A 16,791-nucleotide genomic window follows, 5' to 3' on the forward strand; every position below is an offset into this window, starting at 1 on the left:
GCATTTATTTTTTAACACCCTAATTCCGTTTGCTTTTTTTCTCACATGATTTAACAGTGATTTCTTACATTTTTATGTAAAAACTGTTGTTTTTGTCACACAGCAGCAGGCAAAGGGCATCCCCAGCCAATCCAGGCTGTTTTCAACTCAGTTTCATACTGCTAAGGAGACATGCAGATCTCTATAAATAGATATGTTCTCGAAAAATAGTTGTGGTATGATAATCACTCATTGCTGCTCTGAAACATGGGCCAAAACAAACCAGATGGCCAGTCCCAAACAAACCTGTATTGCCACATTCTGTTTTGGGCTTTTTTTCTTCTGCTTTGGCACCTACTTCCTCTTAAATGTAAAAGAATCTGCAAGTTTGCCAGAAAGTTCGCCAGACTGCATTTATGTTGCTTTAAAACTTTAAAAGCGATAGCAAGTGATAGGGCCTGTGTTCTAGCTGGTTTTAAAATATTTTCTTTCATCTGAGGCAATTTACTGGAATACTGACTGCGCCAGCACTAGTCAGACAAACATTTATAAAGACCTTATACTGTACAGTCAGTCAGCGTGTTTCTTGCTTTCTTTCTTTCACGAGCATGCACTCTCTAAGCACTAAAGAAAGCAAGGCTGCGAACACAAGCACCACTTGGAAAGAAGGCAGAATTATAATCTAGGTCCACCATTGCGCACGACTCACCATTTATCATAAACAATACTGAGAATTGCTCGCCAGGAAATGCTTGTCCTGCTGCCAGCGTCTCGTTTCATCTACGTATACTGTGAAGCACAAACCACTCAACTTGTTGAGAGGGAGGGAGGTGTGCAATTATTTCTTTGTGAAATATTGGGTCCTAATCCTTTGCAGATGAAATCATGTACACAGCATAAATGTCACATTTATTACAAGTGCTGTAAAAATTTGGACCTGCTATTTATCTTTCCTCGGTCATCGGATTCTTGTGGGGTTTGCCCACTACAATAAAACTGTTAAAACAGCGCATTAGTAATAGTCAGATGATTCAGATAATTTGGGTAATTGATTTGTCAAATGTCAAATGCTGGTACTGGACGTTAAAACACAGACTCAAAGTATTTACCTTTAAACTGACCTGATTTGTTTGTTTGTTTGTTTTTTCAAATCAGCCAATCACATGACAGCTGCTCAAAATATTTATGCATGCGGGCATAGTCAAGACAACCTACTGAAGTTCAAACCGAGTATCACAACAGAGAAGAAAGGTGATTAAAATGACTTTGAACGTGGTATGGTTATTGGTGCCAGACAGGCTGGTTTATTCACTCATCCTTACTCATCTACTGGAATTTTCCCACACAACCATCTCTAGGGTTTACAGAGAATGGTTTGAAAATGACAAAATATTCCATGTTGTCAGAGGTCAGAGGAGAATGGCCAGACTGCATCAAGCTGGTAGGAAGGCAGCAGAAACTCAACAAGCCATTTGTTACAAAGTATGTAAAAAGACATCCCTGGAACCACAACACATTGAGCCTTGAAGCAGATGGGCTACAGCAGCAGAACATCACACCGGATGCCAATTCTGTCTGCTAAGAACAGTAAACTGAGGCTACAGTTCACCTTAGACCAAAATTGGTCTAAGGTTTCAGATGTTCAGATTGACTGGTTAAACAACCTGAAAGCATCGATCCACTCTGCCTTGTACCAGCGGTTCAGGCTGATGGTGTACATTGTTTAAACACCATAGCCTATCTAAGTCTTGTTGCTGACCATGTCCATCCTTTTATAGCTACAGTGTACTGCTTCCAGAAGAATATCATCCCATGTCACAAAGTTGATTATCTCAAACTGGTTTCTTGAACTTGACAATAAATGTACTTAGTTCATTAGGTTTCAGTCCAGTAGTGCAAACTGGAATGTGTTGGAACAGACGATTCATATTATAGATGCTTAGCTCAGAAATCTGCAGCAACTGTGTGATGCTATCATGTGGAAATCTCTGAGTGTTCCCAGCACCTTGTTGAAGCTACGCAATGAAGAATTGAAGCACTTCTGAGGAAGAAAGGAGGTCCAATCCAGTACTAGCAAGGTGTACCTAATAAGATGGTAGATGAGTGCACTGTTTGCATATATTCTTGAGTGCACTGAAGGCCATATTAAGCAGTCATGCCCTCAAAACATTGTTTCTCCCATAAATCACAAGCGATAATATGGCGAGAGCAGGAGAACTGCATCAATGCAGAAACAGCTCATGAAAAAAGACAGAAATCTACACAGTATCTGCAGGGAGAACGCCGACATCAGCAAGGTTGTCTTAATCATGAATGTGCACATCTTAACACTTTGACAGGCATTTCATTTCACTGGACCTATGGAGTTTGCTTCTGAACCACAAAGTTACATGATTGTAAAGTGAGCTCATTTCACAATCGTATAAGCTTGAATTGTGGTTCAGTGGAAAACTCTATAGGTCTATTTTGGTTTTTTGCTTCATTGTGACTCAAGCCACCATAATTGCAGAGGTTACTTTCCTTATAAACAGCTGAAAAAAGTTCCCTATCATCATATCTAATCTGCTTGGTGTGCCACAGCATGGGTTGCAGAAAAGAAAATGGTCAAATCATTTCATGACCTCCAAATATTGTTCTAACTATAGCCATCAGATGAACACAATCAGTTAATTACTGTCATTTGTCAAAGTTTTGTTGTTTCATAGAATGGCTCTGCATTGTCAATATTAATAGAAGAGACCAGAAAACATGGTTGTTCAGTATGAAAATGAAAGTTAAATAGCAAAGTAATGCAAAAAAGAATTAAAAATGACTAACTGTGAAACGTAAATGGAATAAACAAAAACAACAAAGATTTAAAGGGGGAGGGGGGATCTACAGAATGACATTTGCTGTTGTTTTATGATGCTTTTATAAAAGGTTTTCTTTGTAAATTAATAAATCACCATTATTATCATGAATCCTAGCCAGCAAAAGAATAAATAAGAAGGTAGAAAAAGTTGCAGGAGAGCTGTGAACACAATTAGCAGGAACAAAGGAATAACACAGAAAACTGACAAATACAGGATATACACAGAAAGTAAACTGCACTGGACACTCACAAGAATAGCCCACAATCATATTTTCACAATGGGTATAAGTATAGGTTTTTTTTGTCAGTCTGATTCTTGGAGGGTTACAGTTTCACTGAACTAAATAAAGATCATAGTTGTCCCAGGAGATTTCCTTAAATGAGAGCTTTTAAACAGCCATTCTTAAGGCAAGAGGAAATAAAGAGAAAAGCCTGATGTATGCCAAATAAAATAAAAAACTACACTGAAAATCAGTGGCAACATTTCTTATGGAGTGATGATATTTTGAAACCTTTGGCTCAAATCATTGTCAGTAAGTACAGAGGAAGTCAGGAGAATACACCAGTGAGGTCTTCTGTAAAACATGGTGGCGGCTCTGTCATGGTTTGGGGTTGCATTTGCATCTGTGCTGTTGGGAATCTTTCCAAAACTGATGGAATTATGAATGCAAAGAAGTACCATCAGATTTTGATCCAGAATTCAATAATATCTGGGAAGCGTCTGATTGGCAACAGCTTTATTTTTACCCTGGTCCCAAAAACACTGCCAGTGCAGTAAAAGCATACCTTGATAGAAAAACATATGAAGGAACGCCATCATTCCTGCACTGGCCTCCCCAAAGCCTGGGCCTAACATTAATGTAGCAGTGTGGGATGTTGAAAGAGTGAAGGCAGCCAACATCCAAAAAAGAGCTTCAAATGTCCTTCCTGAGTGAGTCTCTGTAATCTTTAGTTTCATGTAATTATTTCATTAAGCACAGGGAAAGCAATGTGGGTCACTGAATTTAATGCATCCTAAAATAATAATGCACATCTGAAGATCCAGATATGTAAAGCAATCGTTTCCAAAATTGTCTGAGATAGAAAAATTTACATCAGTTCAGTATATGCACATACACAAAGTTTACATGAAAAAATCTTTAGTATGCGTGTTCAAAATCTCCCAGCTAGAAGACTTATGCAGTATGTTTATTTTTTAACGAGCCATTACATCTTTATTCAGATTCCCCATTGAGAAAGCCAAGTTCCTAAAATTCAGTGATTTCTCCATATGGTAATGACTAAGGTCCCTGTAGAATCAGATCTCGTTTAGATGTTTTTCATTTGGAGATTTACAAAAGAAATTGGCAGAGATTTGAGTTGCAAAATATGATTACCTTCTTCTTTATCCAAGACTCACTCTGAGATTATCAGGGATACCTTAAATTGGAGCTAATTGAATCCCGTCCCTGCAAATTTCAAGTTAGATAGATTCTGATTCTCGAGGGTTCACAGCTTTCAGATATGCAACATAAAACTGATTGTACTTTCGTCCATCAATGCTAAGAATTTTCTGGGTCAGATGGAGAAAATCCAGGGTCAGTATGTGTGACAGTAAGCATAATAGGTCTGCATATTTTAACAGGCATGAATAAGATGGATATGGCAGTGGTCTTACTCAACGCAACAATGTAAATTATAGTTTTATAGTATTAAGTGTATTGCCAGATTATAAGCACTATGACAAATGCCTGCCTGAATGATTTTCTCAGTGGAGCTATATGACACCCATTGGCAAGAGAGTAGCCAGCCAGATACCTCTGTGGCTCTGTGGTAGGAAGCTAGCCCTCAGTCAGAGTGATTAACCTCTGCAGTGGCTTAAGGCGCAGAGGCTAATGCAGGACTCTCAGCTGACAGGGTAGTCGCCTATAAGTAGATGGGAAAAAAACAAGCATGCTTAGCCACCATCCGTACTTTATCTCTGGCATTTTCTTCAAAGAGCACCCTGAACTTTAGTGTGCCATACATTCCATTAGAAGTATTGCTTCAGGACTTGACCCAAACCTTCCCAGAATAATTCTTCTATGAAGTTACAATATGACAGAAATGTTCTCCCAGTTCAGAGTAACACAGAGTGTTGAGAAATAGAACATGTCAGCTAAAAAAAAAGAGTTCAAAGAGGCAACGTGTTCGCACATCTAGGACCCCACATGAATCCCACTTACTCAGCTGTAATCCGCTAAGTCTGGGAAAAAACAGCTTTAAGGGGTCATTTATGAACACTTTACTACTTTAAATGAAACAGATTTCTACACATATAAAGTTGAGTTTGTGTTAATTAATGCAGCCTTTGTGCTAAATTTTAGCCTAAACTTGAAAAAAAAAAACGAAAACGTGCACGGCCTTAATTGTTCTTCTTAATAATGTTAATGACTGTGTTTTAGGTTACAGTCTGATAAAATGTCAATCACTGTAACCTAGTTTCACTTGGAAGTAGTCTCAGATAAACATATTAGTGTCATCGGATAGCTCACCTTACAGTGCTACAAATGATTTCCCACGTACACAGTTTGCAGCTGTAATACTCTAGAGCGTCGACTCATTATGACTGAAACCGAATCTGTATCTAAGGGTTTAAGGGTTCAGCTCAGCCAAATAACACTTATAAAAACTCAGTTTACTTAAGTTGTGTTTCCTTATTCAGGTTTATTTGTTCCTTGATGTGTCTTTCCTAATATAATACGACTTTCTTGTGACACCGAACTTGGATATTTCTGTCTTTTTCAGAAACTCTTATTACAGTTTCTGTTTTCACATCTCTTTCAGTTTTTCTTTGTTCTTTTTTAAGATAAAAAAAAGTCGATTTGACCTGGAGTAATCACATTACGAGCATATTTATAGTAGGCCTAGCTTTTCCTCATTTTACAGCATCTCAAACTAAGCTTAGGCCAGCTGGTTAATGTTATCGATGAGCAGTTATTTAGCAGAACTTCATGTTGGCACCTTCAGACTCAAGATATGAAAGTTCATTTATGATCTGAGAAGGGGTCTCCTTTACCAAAGGCGTGACCAAGTCGAACTATGTTTGATCCACTTCAAAGAAAGTTTTATTACGCTGGCTAACAGAGGCTAACAGACGCTAACAGAGGCTAACAGCAGCGCTTACTGACAGGATTCCTCAACAGCTTAGTATTCACCTCAGTGTTGCTGTCATTGGTTACAAGTGAGAAGATTTTACAGCCACACTCTGTAGAGTAAATAGACAGGACACACAACACATTGCTGAGGTAAGTAGTGAACTAACAGCCTACACTCACTACAGATGAATGGCAGCCAAAGTTGTTACCATAGCTACAATTATGCACTTCAATTAGGAGGAGTAATAAAGCAAAACTCAGTTGACTGCAATCTGCAATCTATTGACATCTAGCAGCATTTTACACACTGTAACTTTAGAGCATCAGAAACACCCAGCATTTCCAGTGGATGTTAGAGACCTGAGATGACACGTAACTCCTTTCCTGTCACTAAGACAACCAAATGATTCCAAAATTATTTTTTCACTAATGTACCTTGACGAATTGCATTACTAAGTTTCTTTAACGCCAGATCAGATTAGCGTGTATTGCCTTTTTAGTTTCCAGTCTGACTGAGCAGATGTCTGTCCTTTGATACATTTCATTAACAGGAAGATGCCATATCTGCCAAGGTCTTTTTCTTTGTCTAATTCTAAACAGGCTTCGGGAAAGGCATCTGTTCCTCTTGTATTCATAACTTGGCCCCTCTTTGGATTATCCCACTTACCATTTACATGCTTAATGGAATCTGACAGGAAAAACTGCAGATGTCAGTCTTATTAGGGGATTTTGGTCTTTTAAATGTGCAGCATAGCTGGTAAGCACAGCCACAGAACACGGCGAGCAGTTTGTCAAAGCATCATGTCGAAAAGGCTTCTTGAAGATCTGCTTTGGCGATTCATCAGGCAAACGCAGATCGTAAAGAGCTAAAGAAAACCGAGAGAGTAAATGTGAAGCACAGTCTGTTCTTTATCAGAGCGTTAGCAGACCACATCCTCGACATTGAATGCTGTATTTGTCGGGATCAGGAATTAGCTGATGGAAGTCATTCTACATGTAAGTGAGGCAGCACTTTGGGATGAGTTTACTTTGACCTGGAAAATATCTCCAAAAACATCTGTTGCCTTTTAGACACCAGATAATACTCCAATGTGTCACTGATTAAGTTTTGGACACCCATACAGGAACTTGCACATTTAGACACTTTACTGCTTGCTTAATTGTAACTGGCCCTTATTAAAACTTGCCATGTCCAGCGGTCATTGCTGCCACTGATTAGAAACATGACTCACCCTTATGTCGTAGGATTGTACCTTCTGGTTTAGTGGCTTAGCGAATTCCCCTCTGTGACTAGCAGACATACTTTTTACCCTGGTGCACAAATCGTCCGTTTACACAGCTGTCCAAATACAGGAGTCTTTCACGTTGAGTGATTTTCTTTCCTGGGAAGCCTATCAGTCTGGCTCTTTGAGATGCACAACCTGATGCCTCAGAGCTACAAGCCTCAAAAAGGTTTTGGGTGAGTTTACTTAAAACATAAATTACCGCATTTTGCATTTATTACTTTCTCATCAGAAAACTCAAAGTGTGAACTCAAAGTTCACAACACGCCCAAGCTCCCCTGTTGTCGATAAAATAATCTCAAGCAATTACTTTGTTTGGGAGTGAACCGTACTTAATAACAACAATAATAATAATGGAGACCTCACTGGCTTGGTGATGCAATCCTGATCTTTGGATGTGCAATTCCTTCTGCTGGGAGAAAGTGAAACTGAGAGCGTGAGAAAAACAAAGGTATCCATGGAGAAAAAAGTAAATCTGCGATATGGCAGGATAAGAGAAGGCGTGTTCTGTCCAATGGGTGCAGGAATTGTCATATCCCCATGCAGCACATATCACTCACACCAGGATTGAATTCACAGTGGGCCACACCCAGGAGAAATCTGCTTCCAACCTTCATATTAGTTTTCAGCTTGTGCTCTGTGCATTGAGTGTGTGAAGGAATTCATCTTAGTGATGGCTCATCAGTCCCCTAAACATGCTGGATCCAACATGCTATTTCAATAGCATCTCTTAAATTAAAAGAATATTTACCAAGCTCTGCTCTAGAGGCCTCAAGAAAGTATCCCTAAAATACACTTAGATAAGTATAAATCAGAATCAGAATACTTTATTGATCCCTGTGCTCCATTATAAACCAACATAAACCAACATTAAGACAAGACAGACAATACGCTAACTAAGAATAGTACAATATATACATATATATACATACATAAGTCATTCATAAATAAATAGCTGGAAAAGAAACATGTGTAGTTGTAGCAGTAACCAGTGTGTTAAGTGGATGCGTTGTACAGGGAGATGGCCACAGGCAGGAAAGATTTCCTGTGTCGTTCAGTGGTGCTTTTCGGTAATCTGAGTCTCTCACTGAACGTGCTCCTGTGACTGACCAGCATGTCATGGAGTGGGTGGGAGGTATTATCCAACATTGTCTTTATCTTGGACAGCATCCGCCTCTCCGACACCAGCTTGAGGGAGTCCAGCTCCATCCCCACAACATTACTGGCCTCACGGATTAGTTTATTAAGTCTGTTGGCATCTGCGACCCTCAGCCTGCTCCCCCAGCATGCAACAGCATAGAGGATCGCACTGGCCACAACAGACTCATAGAAAATCCTGAGCATTTTCTGGCAGATGTTGAAGGACCTCAGTCGCCTCAAAAAATAGAGACGACTCTGGCCCTTCCTGTAAAGTGCTGTGGTGTTTTTAGCCCAGTCCAGTTTATTGTCAATGTGTACTCCAAGGTATTTATAGTCCTCCACAATGTCAACACTGACCCCCTGGATTGAAACAGGGGTCAAATGTTTCCTGGTCTTCCTGAAGTCCACGATCAGTTCCTTGGTCTTTGCCACGTTGAGCTGCAGAAGCTTTTAAGGTTAAGTAAGCTTATGATTGCAGACGCTTTAAACGCCAGTGAAAATAATGCACTTTGGATTTAATAAATGGATGTGCAGTGTTATCTGCACATCCATTTATTTCTACTTATCCAAATCAGGATCATGTAGGGGTGCTACATGATCGCCATTCGATGTAACCCCATGCATATCTTTGGATTGTGGGAAGAAGCCAGAGTACTCGGATAGAACCCACAAAGGCACAGAGAGAACATGCAAACTGCACACAGAAAGGCCTTATTGCTGTGGCAAGGAGGTGCTAACCACCACTCCACAATGCCACCCAATCTAGTGTACTTATAGGCGAAATACTTCGTTCTTATTTCATTCTGGTAGTACTGAACCATCTTCTCATTTTCAGTCTTGAAAAAATAAACTTTACCTGCAGAAAGAATATTACTAATAGCAGCATGTGCACAGTATCCAAACAATCCAAGAGAACTTACACGATAAATCACAGATAACATGAGAAAACTGCACTCCTGCTGCAAAATCCTCCTGGACTTGGTAGGAAAATTGACAGACATGTTTGGTTTCATGACAAAAAAGTATCGTCCTACATCGTGAACAGAAGAAGTCCAAGGACTATGTACCTGACACAAGAAGCCAGGGAAGAAATATTGTATTGAGATTGTTCCCTGTGTGTCCAGCTATGGATAAATGATTTGTTAAGCAGGTTATTTATTCCTCTTTTACTGCAGGTAGCTGTTACAGGTCTGCATTTAATGATTTAGCCTGTTGTTGCGGTGTAAATCAGTGTTCACTGGCTCTACAGGCTGACATGCGATTCCCAGACATTCTGTCTCACTCACACTTTCGTCTGTAATTCTTTCATACACTCCGTCTTTCATTCTTTATTTTAGATTCTCTCTACCCTGCTCTTAATGTTGTTCCAGGTGTTCCACATGTACTCTCTCACAACTGAAAAATAAATATCTCTCAGGAGATGTTTCCTGCACCACGTTATGTCTTCTCTGTGCTTTTATTGCCTTCAATGTTCGCCGTACTTCTCTCCCCCACTTCCTCCCACATACATGTTTTCGAGTCCTGACTCACTCCTTTTCCTCCTCCTGATGTCTTTCAGGCTGTTCCTGAAAAGCCACAGTGGGACTGCAGGCAGACAGAGCAGTCTAGTAATCCACGGAGCAGACTTCAGTACCAAGGACATGGACAATGACAACTGCATGTGCAAATGCGCCCTCATGCTAACTGGTGGTAAGTGCATTCACGCAGTGGTTGTAACATTGTAGTTACACATGTAGTCAAGCGCAGGAAGAAGAGCGATCAGATAATCAAATCGCTAATGTCTCAAAAATGCTGCTAGTTTAAACATATTCATTTGAAGTCACCTGGAAAATATGAGTCCGGTCTTTGCTCCGCGTGTGTCTCGGCTCATTTTTGGGCCCTCCTGGGAGAAATGACTGACTTTAATTGCTGAATGGGTCTGCGATGTTTGTGTACAGCTCGGTCCTGGTCAGTTTGGGCACACACTATCAAAGCTGTTTGTTTTTTCATAACCAAAATTGTTTGGCTTCCCTAAGGGTTTGTTTAAAACTCTTGTGTTATCATTTTGGGTTTCTTGCTCCGTCGGACTTTGTTCTTCGTAATGTTGTCACATTCCCCATCTCACCAGATTGCTTTGTAAATGTCAACGTTACCACGACCGCAATTTCAACAATTACAAAAAGACCCCAAAGGATAACGTAGAAGAGGTAGAAGTATCGCTTTTCTTACGCAGCGCTCAGGACACAATGCACTTTTATGAGGGCGTGATGCAGAACTATAACTATTCCATAACCACAACCTTCACTGCACAGTCATAAGCTCGGGTCACTGTGATCACAAACCTCCTCGTTCTGCAAATGTGGCCAATTAAAGATCTATCTGTACCTATTAGTCTATATTCTGCATCCACTCCCACATGTGTAACACTGAGGTTGGAAACAAGCACAATATAAAAATCCCTGGGCGCGGCACCAAGTGTCAGAGAGATTTAAAACATCTCTGCTTCTCATGCTGTGTAAGTGGAGCCCGCTGACCCTTGATGTCACCTCGTAGAAGCTCTGTTGCTGTGGATTCCTGACCTGGTACCAATCAAGGATTTTCTAAATGCAAATTTAAGATCAGAATTACCTCTTAGGTCATTCTAAATGCAGTGGATTACAGGGAACTTGGAATTGATCAATGATCAACACCCTACTCTGCTTGATTCATGGCCCGCCTGTGGCCAGCCGCAAATGAGAAGCATGACAACATGTAGCCTGATTCGAGGCTGAGCTGAACCCAGCGCTGAGTTAGTGGTACTGTATGCGGTATATCATTTGATTTACTCCCTGCATTTATAAGAGCAAGTCTGACATCAAATGACGTCAGTACCTTGAATATACAAGGGGAAAATATGTCTCTGTTACCTTTATGAGGACAACCACAGCGTGCCGTGCTAAGAATACAGAGGAGGATACAGTACGGACACACATAATATATATATTTACCCAGCTCCAGAGCGTACAGTAGGGATGACGCTCAGACATCGAGAGTAAGGAGGACATCTTTCATCATGAGAACAAACTGCAGTGCTTGAGAGTTTTTCAAAGGAAAACATCCTCAAATATTTTACAAGTTCGTAAAAAGCTGTGGGCTGGAAACCGGGAGGCCACTAATCATTAATCCCAAAGGATCGAGATGTGCACACTAAATGTTTATGTGTATGGCAGCGGTTGTGTGGTCTGCAGTATATCAGCAAGTACTGTAAAAGATGGCAAGTGGTCCACATTTGCTTTATGGGAGGAAAGAATGCAATTTCAATAAAATAAAGCAGACTCAACAGAACGCGTTGCAAAAAAACAGGTTTTTCAGTTTAAAGACTAATTTTGTCTCAGTTGTTATTTTTATAGTACGTTTAGTCCTGATATATTAGGTGTAAAACAATTAAAAACACTGGCTTTTTCATTTCGATCTGTGTCTCTGTGTGTGTGTGTGTGTGTGTGTGTGTGTGTGTGTGTGTGTGTGTGTGTGTGTGTGTTTAAGTCTTTCTTGGTCTTCACAGCTCTGTTTTGTTCTCCACCAAGTGCTGGGTTGAAAATATCTCTCTCCTACTTGCTAAATGCTCACATTCAGTGCTGAAGGACAAGCTGTTTTCTAGCTCTTGTTTGGTGCAGTGCAGGTTCTCTACATGGGGATTTTGGACATGCATTGTTAGAATTACTGAGATGCTTGATGAGTTTCCTGCCACTTTAAGCAACCCCTTTCCTTAATTATACTTTTTATTCTCGAGCTCAGAAAATAGCCGGCTTTAACCTTCTCTTCACTGAATTTCTTGTGGGAAGTGAATTTGCACTTGTGGTGGTGCAATTTCACTTCCCCACTGGCACTTGCACCTGAAATGATACGCAGCAGTGGAAATATAAAGAGGCGTGCACTGGTTTCCATGCCAGGTTAGCCATTTGTCCTAGGATGAAGCAGCAATCAATGTGAAACTTATATCTGTGTGATGTGTGCCAGCAACAAGGGCAAAACTCTGCTCCTGATTACTGACAGGTCTCAGTGAAATGTCATGCTGTTGTGCGCTGTGGTATTCAGGACCGCCAGAAGGGAGAAGTGCCATTTGTCACCATGTGACTGACACATTCTGTTCCTCCATCTATATCTGACTGTGTTCCCGTGTGTGTTCAGTGATTCAGATATAAGAACTGATCAGTGGCAGATAGGATGACATAAACCAGAAATTCATGAATTCCTGTTTTTCAGAATCCAAAAATTAAATAGATGTGAAACACACAGAAACAAGCGAGAAGTGAATTATTAAGAGCGCAGACTCTGTGGAGGAAAGTATAACATAAACAACATTTTATATCATCATCAAATAAGATAGAAAGGTACAGCTTTTCCCTTAATTCACAAAGGATCACAGGGGCAGGTAGCTCCTGTAGCACGTTTGATTTGTGCCCTTCGTGACACAAGCCCGAAGGAATTTGTGTCTTCTCCCAGGATCAAACCAGGAGATATTATACTTGTGAAACAAATGTTTAAAAGTAAGAGCAGAAACTGTCTGAATAACAATATTGCAAGCTTCACTGATAGGCTTTAAATAAATAAAAAAGATCTCTTACCCAGATTTGTTTTAAAGATAAAGTTTTTAAGATGCTTTTAATGTTATTTCCAATTTGTTTTTGAAAAAGTAGAAGGAGTTTAAAGATGTACTTGTAGTAACTCTCCGCCCACTGCACAGGTGACACGGAGAATTAATAATCAATTAATATTGAGTTCTGTATTCACTCCTAGGTGAAGAGAGGCCAGGGCTATAAGGGCCTAACTGTGTTATTCCTGCATAGAAAATAAGTTAGAGCAGTGGAAGTGAGAGGAAAGTAAAGCATGATTTGCAGTTTCCAAATCTTTAACAGGCAAAATTTGATTTTCATTTCCCACCAGCAGGATGCTCGTGCTAGTGCATTTTCACAAAACAGCTCACGTTCTGGCAGATTTGAGAACGTTACATATCATTAGTTTTGAAAGTGATTCCATTGTCATTTTTATTGGCAGAAAATCACGGGATTCAAAATCCGTGGGCTGCGTCAACAAATCATTGTTTTGTTTTTTATTTCTTTGTGTTTTTGCTGTAGCTGTCCCAGCAACCACTGACACCGGCTGTGCCAACATTAGGCACAACCATTTTGCAGTGTTCTGCTGGTACTAACTTCTTGGCACAGACACCAGTCTCTTTCGGGTGGAAATCACCAGCGCTGTCACAGTGGAAAATATCACGTATCATTCAAATAAATGAGTTAAAAGGTGGACATTAAATATATGATTAAAGATTAAAAGTACTTCTGAAAGATTACTAATAGGATTCAGGCTACCAAAGATGTAGAAGTTCCTCGGCAGACATTTGCCAGTTGGTCCACAGTTTTAGCCTTTAAGAAGAAATGGAAAGCTATTCCCATGTACTTGAGAAACTGGATAAAACTATAAAAGAGGCCCTCTTAAAAACTCAACATGCCTGAGTTTGGTGCCTGAGTTTTGGCCCCTTCTTCATCTAACCGATATAGTTCAGAGAAATTATAAAATGTGTCACCTTGTGGGTGGAATAAAAGTTTCCCATTCCTCTCACTGCTCTGATGTCCCACTGAAGCACATACATGCACTGCTTTAAATAGAAGAAGGTCCCAAAAGTGTTCAGCAACAGGTACTGGCATGCTGATGAACCCACTGACAGCAACACATTCAGCAGATAGCAGGAAACGGTGTCTGAACTTATGCCAAGCCTTTGCGGGTGAGGCCATGGGAACCTTTCAACCTTCACAAAGCACAAAGCCTGCGGTTGAAGTAACTTTATAACTACAGCAACAATACAGGAATAATTCTCTGGTCTGTATTATATGTTAATAATACGTATATGTTTTTGTCTTTTTCCCAGGTTGGTGGTTTGATGCCTGTGGCCCTTCAAACCTTAATGGTATGTACTTTAACCAAGGACAACACATAGGGAAGCTGAACGGTATCAAGTGGCACTACTTTAAGGGCCCCAGCTACTCACTTCGAGCAACAACCATGATGATCCGCCCACTGGACTTCTCCTAGTCTTTTGAACTTGTGAACTCAACTTCCACACATTAGAGGGACATTTCCTATTTCCTACTCTCGTCTCATCTCATTTTCGCTGGACAGGGGAGTCACCCAGTGAATCTTTTCTTCAGCCTGCACCGCTGTTGCTTCGTAACCTTTCCCGACACTGAGCTGAAAAAGCCGGCGCGAGGAGGAGGAGGAGCGCAGATCAAGGCGCGACGCACCAGAACTGATTTTCTGTTCCAAAGCGATTTCACAAGCTTGATGTTACAAATGAGGAAGACGTTGTAAATGCGTGAGCTTGTAGGGAATATTCACACAAAATGTCGCACTTCAATTTATTTTCCTGGACCTGTGTTGCAATAATGTCAAGGACTTGAACGTTTTTTGTTTGTTTGAATAGAAAGCAGCTACCACAGAGCTGCACAGACTCTAAAACTGCAGGACAGCATTGTGACTTTTTTTGTAACTTGTAATTAAAATGTTGCTAACAGAACACAGGCCATCAGTATCACGGTTGTGTTACATATTGTGTTTTTAGTATTATTTTTTGTTATCCTAACTGTACTCATGAAACTATCTTTCGTACAGTGTATACTGAATTCCTGTCTGCATTATGGATACTGTAAGAACTTTTAAGATGACCTTGAAATTCCAGTGGTGATATACAGTTGGTAAGAATTAGGAAGGTCGCTTGCAGTTATTCGCTGGCAATTATGCACTTGTGTTTTTGACAGAGTGTGATTATTTTTAGAGTTCACCGTGTGAGGTTATTATTGGATTAGATTCTGGACTGAGATGTATTTGCCTTGTGTTTTTGGCCGAGAAGCAACTAACACATGCCAAAGTTCACGATATGAGTGATCACCTTACCTTTGCTGACTGTAAAAAAACAAGACAAATATCATTCAAGGACATTAATCCCAATGCATATGCGACTCTGAGGGAAAAACATTCACATTTGCACACTTGCTACAAGTTATTCTTACAGATTCACACTATATATACTGTACATAGCATTCAGTATATAATACCACAAAGCAATTCGTTCATATTCACAAAGGTGTAAATGCTTATATTAAGCTAGCGTCTCGAGCGAGTTGAGGTGAAAGGGGTTGTTTTTTTTTTGGCCAATAGCTTTCATCGAATTCCGACCTCTAAACTTTCGACAAAGAGCAGATCATTAGGGCGAGTTACATCCAAAATCTTTTCCACAGACATCAACATGACACAGCCACAGAATCCAGCCAGTTTCTGTTTCTCATCAATTCGGCTTAAGAGAAAAAGAAGGAGTCTGGGTTGGATATGAAGCATGAAATTAATGATTCCACCAACTGATCCGTGTGAACATGTATTTCATAACTTCCAGCTTATAAAAACAGAATCTACTGTGGTGTATTTACTAAAGGTACACGCGGCGAGAAGATGAAGTGTATCTGGAACTTGTAAAATGACAATTGACATGTTTATTAGCATACTAAAATTGTAGAATTTAATGGGTGTGCATGTAAAGCAGCATTCCTGCTTTTTTCTTTTCTTTCTTTTTTTTGCAGTTTTCACTCTGCCAGAGGTACAGTGGTGGGGTTTTTTTTTAAGCTGAGCATAAAACATAGAAGTTAAAATAATAACCCTGGAAAAAATGTGCCTTTGATAACTTTGCTTTTACCTCGTTAACTTCTAGATTTGCTGATTTATTTAAACATCTTTTGTAACATGTGGTCAGTGTTGTGTTGCTAAGATTAAATAAAAGCGCATGTGATGCACTAATGTTTTCAATGTGCGTTTAGGCTGGACTTTGTCATCCAAAAATGATGTGATGATAGACAAAGGTTTAAACAAGGGGCTTCAGAATTTAGCCCTCATTACATCTCCCTTTTATTTCTCCTTTGCTTCAACAAGCCTCCTTTTACGATAAGATCTTTTACAGGAGTGTAAATCTTCATATACAAATGCTGTACTGTAAGCCGGGCAAAGTGAATGTGTTGGTGCAGAAAGACACGAGATAAATCACGTAGATAAACAGACGTGCTTTCATCTTCTTCTTTTTTTTTGAAGAACCCAACCAGATGCTGCAGAGATTAAAACTCTCTCCCTGTCCACACAGTGGAGTGGCATTGTGCTGAGTGGTGGCTCGCTTTGCTTGCTCACTAGTATTAATGACAGATTGCCAAAAGTGTCAAACGAAGCTGTCATGACTTGTAGTGTCTCTTCATAGTTGACATTCCTGGGCCTAATCAGAATAAACAAATTACCGCAGCCTGTGGACCACAGACTGTCCTTCAGCGCCTTCGCTGACCCAACACCCTCACTGGAATGTGTTCTTTAGAGGCAGTGGAGTGTGAAGAGGGTCCACAAAAACCTGGCAAACACCTTTGTGGTCCTAAGC

General features: G+C 40.1%; 1 protein-coding gene across 1 annotated transcript in view; it reads left to right on the forward strand.

Annotated features, from left to right (window-relative positions):
• The window catches only part of angpt1 (angiopoietin 1), a 57,266-nt gene extending 41,085 nt beyond the window's left edge, over positions 1–16,181 (forward strand). Inside the window, exons 8-9 of the mRNA XM_005748655.1 lie at positions 9,928–10,058; positions 14,257–16,181. Coding sequence (XP_005748712.1) covers positions 9,928–10,058; positions 14,257–14,420 — 295 coding nt within the window. The 3' untranslated portion in view covers positions 14,421–16,181. The remainder of the gene's footprint in view (positions 1–9,927; positions 10,059–14,256) is intronic.
• Positions 16,182–16,791: the final 610 nt, after the last annotated feature.

Source organism: Pundamilia nyererei, unplaced genomic scaffold (assembly GCF_000239375.1).
Source record: "Pundamilia nyererei isolate P.nyererei 1_Seehausen unplaced genomic scaffold, PunNye1.0 scaffold00226, whole genome shotgun sequence".
In the NCBI taxonomy this organism is placed as follows: Eukaryota; Metazoa; Chordata; class Actinopteri; order Cichliformes; family Cichlidae; genus Pundamilia; species Pundamilia nyererei.